This window comes from Phacochoerus africanus, chromosome 15 (assembly GCF_016906955.1).
Source record: "Phacochoerus africanus isolate WHEZ1 chromosome 15, ROS_Pafr_v1, whole genome shotgun sequence".
Lineage (NCBI taxonomy): Eukaryota > Metazoa > Chordata > Mammalia > Artiodactyla > Suidae > Phacochoerus > Phacochoerus africanus.
In genome coordinates, this window is record NC_062558.1 from 73,318,273 (window position 1) to 73,332,095 (window position 13,823).

The 13,823-nt window shown below is 52.2% G+C and overlaps 1 protein-coding gene across 2 annotated transcripts; it reads right to left on the reverse strand.

Moving 5' to 3' along the window:
* Positions 1–655: 655 nt before the first annotated feature.
* Positions 656–13,307, reverse strand: TACR2 (tachykinin receptor 2). Of its 2 annotated transcripts, XM_047760153.1 has the most exons (5): positions 12,257–13,307; positions 7,661–7,855; positions 3,735–3,888; positions 1,772–1,968; positions 656–1,246 (listed from the first exon to the last, which is right to left on the reverse strand). In XM_047760153.1, the coding sequence occupies exons 1-5, from the start codon at positions 12,646–12,648 to the stop codon at positions 1,039–1,041; spliced, it is 1,146 nt and encodes a 381-aa protein (XP_047616109.1). In that variant the 5' UTR covers positions 12,649–13,307; the 3' UTR covers positions 656–1,038. The 2 variants fall into 2 exon arrangements, with proteins under 2 accessions (XP_047616109.1, XP_047616110.1); XM_047760154.1 differs by lacking the exon at positions 7,661–7,855.
* Between the last annotated feature and the right edge of the window lie 516 nt (positions 13,308–13,823).

Sequence of the window (13,823 nt, forward strand, 5' to 3'; positions counted from 1 at the left end):
GATGAGGCTGATGGTCAGAGTGACTTGTCTGAGGCAGCCCAGCTGAGGCTTCTTGTAGCTCTTAACTGCCGTCTACACTGGAGTGGATCTGGACACTTAGATCTGAGGCAGAGAAGCCCCAGAGTGGTTCAGAGGTTATGAACTTGGCAAAAGAAGAAGCGTTCTCCCTTGTTAGCCTGATAATGAATCAGTGTCATAGTTGAGGGCTGCCCGCAGGGGCGTTTTGTTTAGTTTACCCAACATTTATAAATTTAACAAGACTGGAAGTTTTACAAACTTGGATTTCTGGCTTCTCTTGAAAGATCTTGAGGATCTGGCAACAATGGGCTCCCAGCCACATGGCAGCATTTGTCCAGAGCTGATCAGCTGCTGCTGCCTTTGGATGCCTATGCCCTCGAGTTTGTCGCAGTCCCCACCATTCCCATTGCTCCAACACTGGAAGTCAGTTACCTTTTTTTGTTTTGTCTTTTTAGGGCTGCACCCACTGCATATGGAGGTTCCCAGACTAGGGGTCCAACCAGAGCTGTAGCTGCTGGCCTGCACCACAGCCGCACAACGCCAGATCCGAGTCGCATCTGTGACCTACACCACAGCTCACAGCAACGCCGGATCCTCAACCCACTGAGCAAGGCCAGGGATTGAACCCGCAACCTCATGGTTCCTAGTCGGATTCACTTCCACTGCGCCACGATGGGAACTCCAATGGAAGTCAGTTATCTTTTATCATTACATCTATAGTTTTTCTTTTATACTAGATTCAGTTTACTCATTATGTGGCATACCCCAGGAAGGCTTTTTAAACTCCTGGATTAGATAAATGTTAGCTCAGACTGTCTTCATTTACTTTACTGATGCCCTGAAGCACTGCCTGAGAGGGATGACAGGGAGAGTCAGCATCCACGGCAGAGTGCTTGGCCCCATCTTGTTTTTCCACTGATGTGTTGAAGGATGAGGCATGGGCCGAGCTTTCACAGTGGTCCTCTCAACTGGCTACTTCTCAAGGGTGCCGAGCCTCCTCCTGCAGCCAGGCACAAGGCTTCAGGGTTCAGTAGACACTCCATCTTGGGCCTGCCCATTGGCAGCCTCAGAGGGGACCACATCCCCAGCCATGAACAAAGTCTCTTTGGTGTGACACCTCTTGACTTTCTTGGAGAGGGATGGAGTGTGAATCAGCTCAATCTTATCTTCCTTGGTTGGCGTGACCCAGGGGCAGCAACGGAAAGCAAGCCGGAATCCAGAGCGAAACCTGGGGGAGGAAAGGTCCTCTTGAGCAACAGACTGAGGGTGACAACTTTGGGAGCTGGCCTGCGGCTGCTGCCGCCTTCAGGAGTGCATCTCCAGGAGGAAGTTGTTGCCTCACTCCTAAGAGCTCAGGGTCTCTGGAGAGACATATTCTTCAATGGATTTGGTTTTTGGAAACAACTAGCAGTAATCTGGAGCTAAGTCCAAGGATTGAACTCATACTCTCTGGCTGACTTTCTGCTCTCTCTGCCTTCCCTCCCCCTCATCTCTCTGTTCCTCTTTTCTCTCTTCTCTTTGTCTCAGATGCATCCCCCAGGAGAAAGAGCAGCAGCGGGCTGATCCCACAGCATGGCCCGGGGGATGAGGCAACACTTTGGGGAGGAGGTGGGGCTCAAGCTAGACCTGGACCAGGGAGGACGGTGCTGGGCGCTTCCTGAGAGGATGGCAGTCCCATGGGGGTGCGGGTGGGGGGAAGGCAGAGGCTCAAAATGCCCAGGGGAGCCCCGAGGGAGCTGGGCTGAGGGCTCACCTGTGGTTGAGGCAGCAGTAGATGATGGGATTGTACATGGTGGAGCTCATGGCCAGCCAGAAGAGTGCCAGGTAGACCTGCTGGATGAACTTGTGGCAGTAGATGTCCTCCTGGAAGCTGCCCAGGAGGAAGTAGAGGTGGTAGGGCAGCCAGCAGATGGCGAACGTCACCACCACCAGCACCATGGTCTTCACAAACTGGCCCAGGAGAGACTTGGGTCACTTCTCAGCCTGGAAGCCCCAAGCCCCGGGGTGGGGTGCCCCCTCATGCCAGCCTGAGAAGTCCTTAGGGCCTGTCAGCGTCACAGCCCCAGTCCCCTGGATCATCTGCTACCCAGACACTCTCAGACGCTCCACCTCGGGGCTTTTGCTTAGGCTGGTCCCTGTGCTCACACTGAAGTCCTCACTCTTCGAAGCCCAGCTCAGTGGCCATCTCCTCTAAAAGGTGTCCCAGATCCTTTTTATGTATTTCTTTTTCTTTTTTATTATAGTTGATTTACAATGTTCTGTCAATTTCTGCTGTACAGCAAAGGACCCAGTTATACATACCATTCTTTTTCTCATTATCCTCCATCATATTTTATCACAAGTGATTGGATATAGTTCAGTTCCCTGTGTTATACAGCAGGATCTCATTGCTTATCCACCAAAAATACAATAGTTCGCATTTGCTAACCTCTATTTATTTTTTTCTTTTTAGGGCTGCACCTGCAGCAAATGTAAGTTCCTGGGCTGGGGGTTGAATAGGAGCAACGCAGCTGTCAGCCTACACCACAGCAACCCTGGATCCGAGCCATGTCTGCGACCCATGCCGCAGCTCACAGCAATGCCAGATCCTTAACCCACTGAGTGAGGCCAGAGATCAAACCCACATCCTCATGGATACTAGTTGGGTTCAATATCACTGAGCCGCAGTGGAACTCCCTGAATCTCTTTTAGAGCAGCGCAGCTCCCTTCCCTGGAGAGTGGGTGAGCTCTTCCCTCCTAACCCCATGCTTAGGGGAGATCCATGCCAGCTATGGTTCCCAGGCCCCCATCTCCTTGCAATCTGTCAGCCTTTCTATCGATAGGTAGTGAGGCTCCAACTGGGGACCCCAGCCTCTGCCCAGAAGCCAGCTCCCTGACCTTGATCCACTCATGGCCTGGTCTCTACAGATGTTCCGGAGCATGACCCAATGTCCCATGAGGGATGGAGGCCAAGCCAGGGATGGCAAATGGAGCTCATCTTTCATGAGTAGGGCCATTCAGAAGGTGTCCCATATCCAGATACGTCCCTGAATCACCCTTTGAAAAATACCTAATGACAGATAAGAAGCCAAGACTTTGACCTGACACATGCTGTGATTAGCCTATTACCTCCCCTGGTCCCTTAACAGGACGGGAGCATGGCAAAGGTGAACTTTGATTGGGAGAGAGTAGAGGAGATAGATGAGCATAGATGCCATATCAGGACACTTGTGGGCCTTGAATGGCAGGGAGGAGGGAGGACACTGACATTTCAGTTGGGAGTTGATGACAAACTTGATATAGCTGGACTGCAATCCACGCTCCATGATCTCTGATCATGATCCCGTCTGTAGTTCCAGCATTTGAGAATTCTGCAATTCTATCTAGACATCTCTAATTTTGTGGGGCTTGATTCAACATTCTGATTACAGAAAAAGTCTAAGATTTTCAGATTCTGAGGTTCTTGGAGGTATCTGAAATTCTGTAGGGCTTTAGGATGCCCCCATTCTCCTAACAGTCTGGGAAGCTCCTTTCACTTTGTATTCTGCCAAAGACCAAAGGCAAGTCCGCCCGCCCTGGAAGAAGGAATGAAGGCCCTAGCCAGAGACTTGGGATGAGGGCTAATTACAGGGGGAGTCTATTCTGCGGGGCGCCCTCTTGAGGGTGGGACCGGAACAGCGGCTCCCGAGGCGGGGCCAAACTTGCGGCCTCGTCCCCGTCGTGCCTCCCGAGTTTACCTTCTTCTTGGCCTGCAGGTGGCGCAAGTTGGCGCCATGTGCCTGGTGCCCGGGGACTGTGCGTCTCCAGAGCGTGAGGCCGATGACACTGTAGGCGATGAACATTGCCACGAGAGGTAGGAAGTAAATGAGGGCGATCACCACGAGGTGGTACCTGAAAGGAGAATGGAGTGCCTGGGCACGGGGCGACCCGGGGGTGACTTCAGCATCCGCCCCGGCTCAGTTTCCAGGACTTTGCACACGCCGCTGGGAGGCCACCCTGGGCCACCTCCCAAGGCTATGGTTTGATTTAAAGAAAGAGAAAGGAAGGAAGGAAGGAAGGAAGGAAGGAAAGAAAAGAAAGAAGAAAGAAAGAAAGAAGAGAGAGAGAGAGAAAGAAGAGAGAGAGAGAAAGGAAGGAAGGAAGGAAGAAAGAAGGCACACTGTATAGTATATATGGCCAAAGAGGGCTTCCTTTGCTGCAAAAGGGACATCAGTGTTAGTCCTTGAGTCCTGCCAAGTGACAAGTTATCAAACAAGGAAATAAATAGGGATGAAAAAGTTAACTAATACATTTGCTTAAAATTTAAAATGCCATTGAGAGTTCCCTGTGGCTCAGATCACTGCTGTGGTGGGGTTTGATCGCTGGCTGGGGAACTTCTGTATGCTGCAGGCACAGCCAAAAAGAAAAAGATAAAATGCCATTAAGCACAAACAGCAAGTAAAATTGCTTATCCCACCCTATCGCTATTAATAATTTAGAACATTTTCCCCTAGAATCATGTGTACATGTGTATAATATATATTCATATATACTGGATTATGTATATCATCTCTATTGGCATCGTCTAGATAGATTTCCTGGAATTGATATGGTTCTATCCTGTGCCAACATCCCTACCAGGGGCTGGGGCAGTGGAAATGGGCCACACTGTACAAGCAATTGGATCGTCCCTTCCGTGAGCATTTGGTTAGGAATGTAGCTCACATCTCACATCAGCAGACACTTTTCACACCACCTATGAGCAAGTGGCCTGAAATGCTACTGATGGCCATCATTCTGTCCCCATGAAGAACACCCCAGGCTGTGTTGAGGCCTTTTCCTTTCCTTTTTTCTTTTTTTAAAGGCCGCACCTGCAGCATATGGTAGTTCCCAGGCTAAGGGTTGAATCTGAACTGCAGCTGCCAGCTTATACTGGAGCCACAGCAACACGGGATCCAAGCCATATTCTGCAACCCTCTATTGCTTGTGGCAATCAGATTCTTAACCCACTGAGTGAGACCTGGGATCAAACCCTCATCCTCATGGATGCTAATTGGGTCCTCTATGCACTGAGCCACAATGGGACCTCCCTGTTTGTTTTTGGAAAGATGGTGTAAAGGACATACGTGCTGCCCATTCTGGTTTTTAAGTGATGCTGCAGTCTCTCTCTGACAAGGCCCTGGTGGGATCCTTCTGTGAATGGGCCCAAGACACCGAGCCCTGTCAGGTAACCTTTTTCTAGGAGAACTGAGGTGTTCCTAAGCTTCTCGTCGCCTCCTCGTGTGCCAGCCTTACTAGGCCACTTTCAAGAGGTGCTGCTACCTGGAGGGAGGGGAGCAGCAGGTGGCTCAAGCCAATGTCTTTCCTAAAGCTTAAGGTTTAGAATTTGGCTTGCTTGCTCTTTTGGCTAATTACAAAGGGCCTGGGGGCTCCAAGACACCCTGATCCTCATCTGTCCTCCTGTGGAGCAGGTAAGGGGGGAGGAACAGGTCACTTGTCACCTTACCTTGATTGGGAGGTCACGGAGTGTCTGCGCTAGACAGACCTTGAGGGTCAGCAGGGGACACCTGTTCAGCATCCACGGAAACAGAGGCTCAGACACAGGAAGTCTGTGTCATATGAAATGGCTCTACAGACTTAACATCCAAACTATTTCCCTTTCCCTGAGGGTCAGCCTTGTGGAGTCAGAAGAACTGGATTCTTGTCCAGCCTCTAATTTAAAGCATGACCTTGGGCAAGTCAGATCTCACCCTCATGTGTTAAATAAGACGTAATCCTTACCATCCTCCCTCATTAAGAGTGATGCCTCTCCATTGCTTCCTTCTTTCCTGGGGACGTCAATGCAAGATAGGAATTCACACTCGGCTACGTTCCCACACAGAAGGGACTGCCGAGGAGCCTTGGGGACCATCTTCTAGGGCCTGGCAAAATCAAGGATGTCTCCTCTCACAGCCTGCACTGCCTTTTTTATATCCTGATTTGGGGAGTGTATGTGCATTTTCCTGCAGAGCATCTGTCATTTCATCTGTTTCCTATACCCACAGGATGTGAACTGAGACTTTCCCCAAATCCTGAGTTTGAAGTAACACCAAAGTATATAGCCTTAGCCCACCTCTACCTTCCTGTTTTCCCCTGTTGCCTGAATCAGGGTTGGAAATCGCCATCCCCAGAAAGGTGGTCCTTGGAAACCCTAAGTTATAACTGGTTCCCTACCTCAGAGAAAAGCTCACAATTAAGGTGGAGAAACACCGCCCCCCAGTGGCCAGTCATGAAATGTTCTGCTCTTCACCCCTTCCCTGAGCGAGAGAGAGGGGGCGCGTCCCTAACGTGGGCACCGCCATTGAAGCTTAAATCCTGAGAAGGTGGGGTCCAGGGTGAGGGAGGAGACCCAGGGCAGGGCCAGCCCTCGAAACACATCAGTCCTCAGGAACAGGCTTCTCAGAGGAATGGCGCCTTCCCCGAGGACCGCAGAGCGGCGCTGCTCTGGCCGCGCAGACCAGGTAGGGGCGGGCGTTGGGGGAGGGGGCTGAGTTGCTGTTGAGATGCGGGGCAGCTCTCAGCTAAAAATGTGCTCAACCGGGCCTTTATTGGACTAAATCTGCCACCCTAGGTTTGTTTTCGTTTGTTCCTCTTTTAAACTACTACGTAACTGGGCTTAGGTTCTGTGCCAGGCACGGTGCTAGGTGTGTCTCCTCATGTCTGCTGACAGCAACCCTTGAGCAAGGTTCTCTTCCTGATCCCATTTGAGAGAGGGGGAGACAAAGGCTCAGAGAGGTTAAGTGACTACAGAGGGTCCTCCAGCCAGCAGGGGACAGAACCCCATTATTGTCCCCAACCTGAGTACTGACCCCAGAACCGCCACCAATTCCTTATCTTCTACTGACTAAAACCAGGCAGTGCTTGGGGATGACAAAGCCACGCCCCCGGACTGGGCAAACTGAGGCCCAGAAAGGGAAAGGACTTACCCAGGGTCTCACAGCATCTGAACTAGATTGGAATTCTTCTGCCTTCTCCCCCTAACCCCTAGCCCATGGTGCTCTCCTCAGCTCCGTGGGCCAGCACTAGGCTCCTCCTGAAGACATCCCTGGGTCTGTCAACTGCCTTTTCTTACTGCTTCAGTACCCTGACCCTCTGTGGCCTGAGCATTTACAATGCCGTCTCCTAAACACACACCTACACACCCATTCCCACATGTATCTGTGTGCACTCATCCTTCTACAGACACTTAAACACACACACACAGATGCACAAGTCACATACACTTGTGCTGCACGCCTCATATCCTCATTTAATGATATGCACACCCTTATTTAAGTGGCAGAGTGGTGAGGGGGTTGGACTCTGAAGCAGGACTGTCTGGATTTAAATCCTCAATTCACCACCTAAGCTCTATGGTCTCAGGCACATTGCTTAGTTTTTGAATGTCTCCATGTCCTCATCTGAAAAATGGGAATAATAATATCTACACATTCCTTATTGCTAGAATTGAATGGGTCTATGTATGTAAAGTGCTTAGACCAAGCCTGAAGCTTAGTGAGCACTAGGTGTTACTTTCAGTTTATACTGTATTCATATCCCAGATTCACGCCCAGCTGCCTGTGCATACCCACTTGGACACAGGGCACACGTGTACACTCATTTGCACACACACAAACACACATGTGCCTCCCCCCACAGGCCTTACAAAAGGTGCATCTTGCCACCGCCGTCTTCAGGCCAGGCCACCACGCACTTGGTGGCACCCTGGTCCATGGTGATGGTAGAGTAGAAGCACTGGGGGAAGGCGAGGGCCAGGGCCACCAGCCAGATGCCAGCAATAACTGCTCTGGTTCTGGGGGCTGAGAGTCGTGGCTGGAAGGGGTGGACAATGGCCATGTACCTGTGAGCAGAGGGAGACGTGAGTGGCGGGCACCCTCCCATCAGACCAGCCCCTGTCCCCTCTTCCTACATGAGCTAGTCCCATTCCCCACACCCTGCTGGTGACCTGCAGGGCGCCTGGGCTGACGACTCTCCCAAAGCCACACAGCACATCAGTGCCCTAAACCCCAGCCCAGCCCCCACACCAGCACTACACAGCCCCCCTCTGAGCGTGGACAGGCTGTCAGATGGCCACCATGAGCAGTGTGGTGACACCGGAAGTCCATCTTAGGGCATCAGCCTGAAGCTCAGCCCCATGATCCTTCTTCTGTTCAGAAACCTTTGCAGAGCCTGATTGTCTCCTGGACAGAGGCCAATGCAGCTGCCCACCAGCTTTCTGCGGGAAATGCTCTCCATATGCGCCGCCCAGTTAGGAGCCACTAACCACACGTGGCTGTGAGCTCTGGAAGCGGGGCCAATACGACTGAGGAACTGAATTAAAAAAAAATTGGGGGTAGCATTTTTTTGGTTTTTTAGGGACCCACCCATGGCATATGGAGATTCCCAGGCTAGGGGTCCAACCAGAGCTGTAGCCGCTGGCCTACACCACAGCCACAGCAATGCTGGATCCGAGCTGCGTCTGCAACCTACACCACAGCTCATGGCAACACTTAACCCACTGAGCGAGGCCACCTCATGGTTCCTAGTCAGATTTGTTTCCGCTGTGCCATGATGGGAACTCCTGAATTTTAAATTTTAATTAAACACAAACAGGCACATGTGGCTGTGGTTACATGTGGGCACAACCTTTGAACTTGGCGTTCAAGGCCCTTGGCCTGTGGCCAGCGCACCGTCCATCCTCCCGTGTCACCACCCCCTGCTCCTTCCCTGGCTCACAATGGCCGTGAAACAGCCCTGCTGACCCTCTTCGAGTTGTTTCCTCCCCTCAACCTAGAATTTCTCCTTCCTCTCTGGATTCATTTAAATCCACATGAAAGGCCAGCTCCTTGGTGAGGTCAGCGAGGAACAGGCCGGCCTCTTCTGCTCCTGCCTCTTTCTGGGGAGACCTGGCAGGGACATGAGCTCAGGGTGGGAAGTGCCCCTCTGCACTCAGGACCTCCTTTCTCCCTGGGGTGAATGTGAACCTTGGGATGAGACTGGTGAGCAGGGATGGTTACCTGCAGTTTCCAGGTCAGGAGACCCAGGCTGCATGGAGGGCAAGAACCAGCTTGGAAGAGGCAGCCCTGGCTTTGAACTCAGGACGGGAAGCTCCCCTCTGCTTTCAGGACCCCTGGCCCCTTCGGGAGTGTCCTGGGGCCTGTTGACCCTGACTGAGGAAGGGAGGGCCATGAGCAGCCTGCTCCCCCAAAGTCAAAAGAACCAAAGGCACCATCCATCATAGATGCAGGGCCCACCTCGGCCCCCACACTGCCTCTACCTGCTGTCTCCTGGGGCCGTGGTTTCCTCCGCAGAAGAAGGAGGGTGTGGGGCTCCAGGGGGGTCTCTTTGTATATCATGGACCCTTTCGCCCCCCCAGGGCAGCGCACAGACCCATCTTCATCCTCAGCACAAGCTTTTTATGTGACTGAAAATACATAGGATTATAAAGACAACCAGTGATGCTGAAATACAGCTATCAGCGTATGAAGTACCTTTGGGACACTGGATCACACCCACTTCTTTATCAGCCCTCTAAGATCTAGCAGCAGGTCTAGACACCGTGGTAATTTTGAAGTACGAGCTTGGAGTGTAGGGGATACTTTGAGATTTCCGCACAGCACATGTGTCTGTGATTTCTGTGGGTGGCACAGTCCCGGCAAAGCCTGGTGTGCCGCCTACATGTGTAATTGTGATTCCCGGCCCTGCCCAAGTTCATGACCCTGCAGATTTCTGCCCACAGTCTACGGTCGGAAATGCATGTCTGGACCAGATGGATGTTCACCCCTCCCTCCTTGCCTGGTGACACTGACCTTCTCCCAGGACTGTGGCTGGGCCCTGGGCCATTCTAGCTCTCTGCACCTGGACCATGACCCAGAGCCTCAGCAAGACAAGAGCTGCGGGCCGTTTTTCCTCAAGGTTCTTGAGCACCCCACCCCCATAGGTGATGCAGGTGACCAGAGGGTCTCCTCTGGGACTTAGGGTCCCCTGCTGTCCTAGGAGGTGGGGGGTGGGGGGGAGAGGCGAGCTTTCCTTCTTATCCTATTAGTGGAGCAGCAGGCCTGAGACTTTGGATCCTGACTGATCTGGAGTTGCATCCTGGCTCCACCACTTCCTTCCTGGCAGCAGGAGATATGTCTATTTACATAATACTTTAATTTTTAAACAACTTAAAACATTTTTTAAGCATTATAGGTTGATTTATGACATTGTGTCAATTTCTGCTGTACAGCAAAGTGACCCAGTCGTCTATATATATATATATATATATATATGCACATATATTCTTTTTCTCATATCATCTTCTATCATGTTTTATCACAAGTGATTGGCTATCATTCCCTGTACTGTACAGAAGGACCTCATTGCTTATCCACCAGCAGTGGGATCTTAAGCAAACAACCTAATCTCTTTGGGCTTCTGTTTCCTCCTCCATGAAATGGCATGAGAGTAATTTGCACCGTTAGGGTTGTCATGCAAAGAACTGAGATGTTTGACAAGTGCTCATGATCGCCCTTGCTTTTTCTTTCCTTTCAGTTCATGAGAAATGGCTTTGCTTCTAGATGACCCCTGAGCCTTTCTCCCTGGGGTGAATGTGAACCTTGGGGCAAGGCTGAGACAATAAGATGTGGCCTTGCACTTTCTTTATAGCCTTTGCCCTGGGAGGGGGTGGGGGGAGTTCACACCTTGAGGGCTTGGGCATCAGGTGAGCAAGATTCTGCCTTGGAAGCCTTTCCATTCAGTCTTGGCCAGAGCAGCTCCATCCCTGCTCTATACGCTTGCGTGCGCGCAGGCACGCGCGCATGTGCACACACGTGCCTGCTCCTGCCACAGGCCAATGCCCCTGTGCCCCTGGCTGGGACTTTCTTACCCCAGAGCCCGTGAAGCTCACTCTCTCACTTCTTTCTCTCTCTGCTCAAAGCCCACCCTCGTAGTAAGGCTGATCCTGACGCCCTGTCTAACACCATGACCTCCCCCATCACACACACCCTAACACTTCGGGTCCCCTTTCCCCTTCTTAATATTTTCCCATAATATGCACGACTTCAGAATACAAAATAGAATTTATTCTTCTCACCAAGCAGGCATCTTTATTTGTCCCCCCCTCCTGGTGCCCAGAGCAGTATTTGTACACAGTAAGCATCGAGTGTAAGAATGAATGAAGAGGGAGTTCCCGTCGTGGCGCAGTGGTTAACGAATCCGACTACGAACCATGAGGTTGCGGGTTCGGTCCCTGCCCTTGCTCAGTGGGTTAACAATCTGGCGTTGCCGTGAGCTGTGGTGTAGGTTGCAGAGGCGGCTCGGATCCCGCGTTGCTGTGGCTCTGGCGTAGGCCAGTGGCTACAGCTCCGATTCAACCCCTAGCCTGGAAACCTCCATATGCCGCGGGAGCGGCCCAAGAAATAGCAACAACAACAACAACAACAAAAAGAATGAATGAAGAAATGAATGGACAAGTCTCCATCATTACTACCCTGACCTGAGCCATCAGCCTCCCTCACCTGGGTTATTATTCAGCAGCCTCCTGCCTGATCTCCAGGCGCCCACCCCGCCCTCTGCAGTCCACACTCCCCACCCCCATCCAGCCTTTAAAGTGGGAGCTCCGTGAGGCCATCATTTCCAGACTCTTTTCCCACTGGTATATATTCCCTGGTGCCTGAAACAGAGGGGCCCTCAAACACTTGTGCAGTGAATGAAAAGAAAATCTTAGTGGGACTTTCAGATCAGCCCACTGAACACTCCTTTGCCGTCCTGCACCCCCCTCCCCTGCCCCCTCAGAGGTCACGGGCCTCAGCCCCTGAGAGCAGCATCGGAAATTAATTGGCCTCGTTGTATTTATATGATAACTGCATGCAGTGTTAATACTTCCCCTTGTATGATCTATCCAGGAGTAAGAAGACAATAGAGGCAGTTTCCTTTAGTAAAAGAAAGATACCACGACAAAGCTCAACTCCAGAGAAGTTCCCTAAAACAGAAGGGAAGGTCCCTAAAATACCGTGGCTCTTCCCCTGTAGCTTTATCCAACCATCTAGTGCAAAGCTGTCTAACCGTGTGTCTAACCTTAACCTTACTTGCCTCGGCTCCACAGTCCCCAGTCCTCCAGATGCATAGTTTAGGATCATGATCAGATTAGGAGGCAATTAATTCCCTGGGTTCTGCCCTTAGCATGCTGTGTAACCGTGGGCAAGTTACCAGCCCTGTCTGAACCTCGGCAAAGAGAGCCGGCTCCCCCCAGCTGCCCCACGACCCCACTGCCCCCTCTTGCCTGTCGGCGGCGATAGCGGTCATGGAGTAGATGCTGACGAACATGGCTGTGATGGGGAAGAGGTTCTGGAAGTAGCAGAAGGCTCGGCCGAAGTACCAGATGTTGTGGCTGGCATAGACGAAATTGAACGTGGCATTGAAGGCAGCCATGCAGAGGTCGGCCAGGGCCAGGTTGACAATGAAGTAGTTGGTGACTGTGCGCATCCTCCGATGGGCCAGGATGATCCAGATGACCGTGGCATTGCCCATCACAGCCACCAGCACCAGGGTCAGATAGGCTGCGGCCCACAGTGCCAGCTGCCAGCCAGGCATGGAGAAGGTGGTGGTGCCCGTGATGTTGCTCTCAAAGCCAGAGGAGATGTTGGCATCAGTCACCACATCACAGGCCCCCATGGCTGCCTCTAGGTCTGGGACGAGGGGCCTGGCTCCAGCTCCTTCAGGGCCTCGGTTCCCTGCCGGGATGTGCTGTAGAAGAGAAATCCTCTTTGGTGCGTGAGGAAGAGGATGGGGAGGTGCAAAGCCGGGCACATCCGGAGAGCCGGCGGTCACACCCAAGGCTCAAGCAACGATGACTTAGGCTGAGCAGAGAGCCATTGGCATTTCAGAGCCCCAGGTTCCAGCCAGACTTCTCTAGTATCACGTGGAAATCTAGAATCCAGGACACAGTTTCAGAGAGGGAAACATCCTTGTAAATCACCAGTCAACTTTTCCACTGCAGAAATGCAACAACAGATTCCAAGAGAGGACCAGCCCGAGTCACGCCATGAGTTGGTGATAAGCCAGGACTCAAACTCAGGTCCCTCCTAATGCACTTCGGGGAACATTCTGGATAGGATGGGCGCACAGCAGCGGTCTCTGGATTCCACAGGTCGACTGCGCAGCAGGCTGTGTCTCCAGGCATCGGGGTGCAGACCGGGCTGCCAGCCTGTGGAGCCTCTGCCTCCCGCTGCTCTCCAGGGGGGCGGAGAGGGCCTTGGCAGAGGCTCTGTCTTGTCTGCTTGCGAGGTGGGGCTTTGCTTCCCGCCCCTCATCCCACCCCTGCTTGGATGGCCCGGCTTTGTCTCTTGAGGAAAGATTTAAGGCTGGCTATTGAGGCAGGGAGAGACCCAGGGGAAACGGGGGGTGGCAGGGGTGGGGCCTGGCATGGAGGGCTCAGTCCTTGGGAGGGTGTTTACATTCAGATGGGCCAGAGCTGCATCGAAGACTATGATTTGGGGCCCGCGCTTGGGAGCCTCGGGGACTCCAGGCAAGTCTCTTACCCTTTCTGAGCTTTGGCTTCCCCATCTGAAAAAAATAGGAATGAGATGGTGCACATCTCAGTATATTTGAAAGTTTTAAATGAGATAATGTATGTGAAGTCTGTGCCAGCACAGGGGCTGGGACATAAAGTGTGACAGGGAGTCATAGCCCTGTGGGAGGCCCCGGGACAGCTCAGGGCTCTGCCGGAGGAAGAAGACTGTATGCAAAGCCTTTCTTTTTCTTTCCTTTTCTTTTTTTTTTTTTTTGCCTTTTCTAGGGCCGCTCCCATGGCATATGGAGGTTCCCAGGCTAGGGGTCTAATCAAAGCC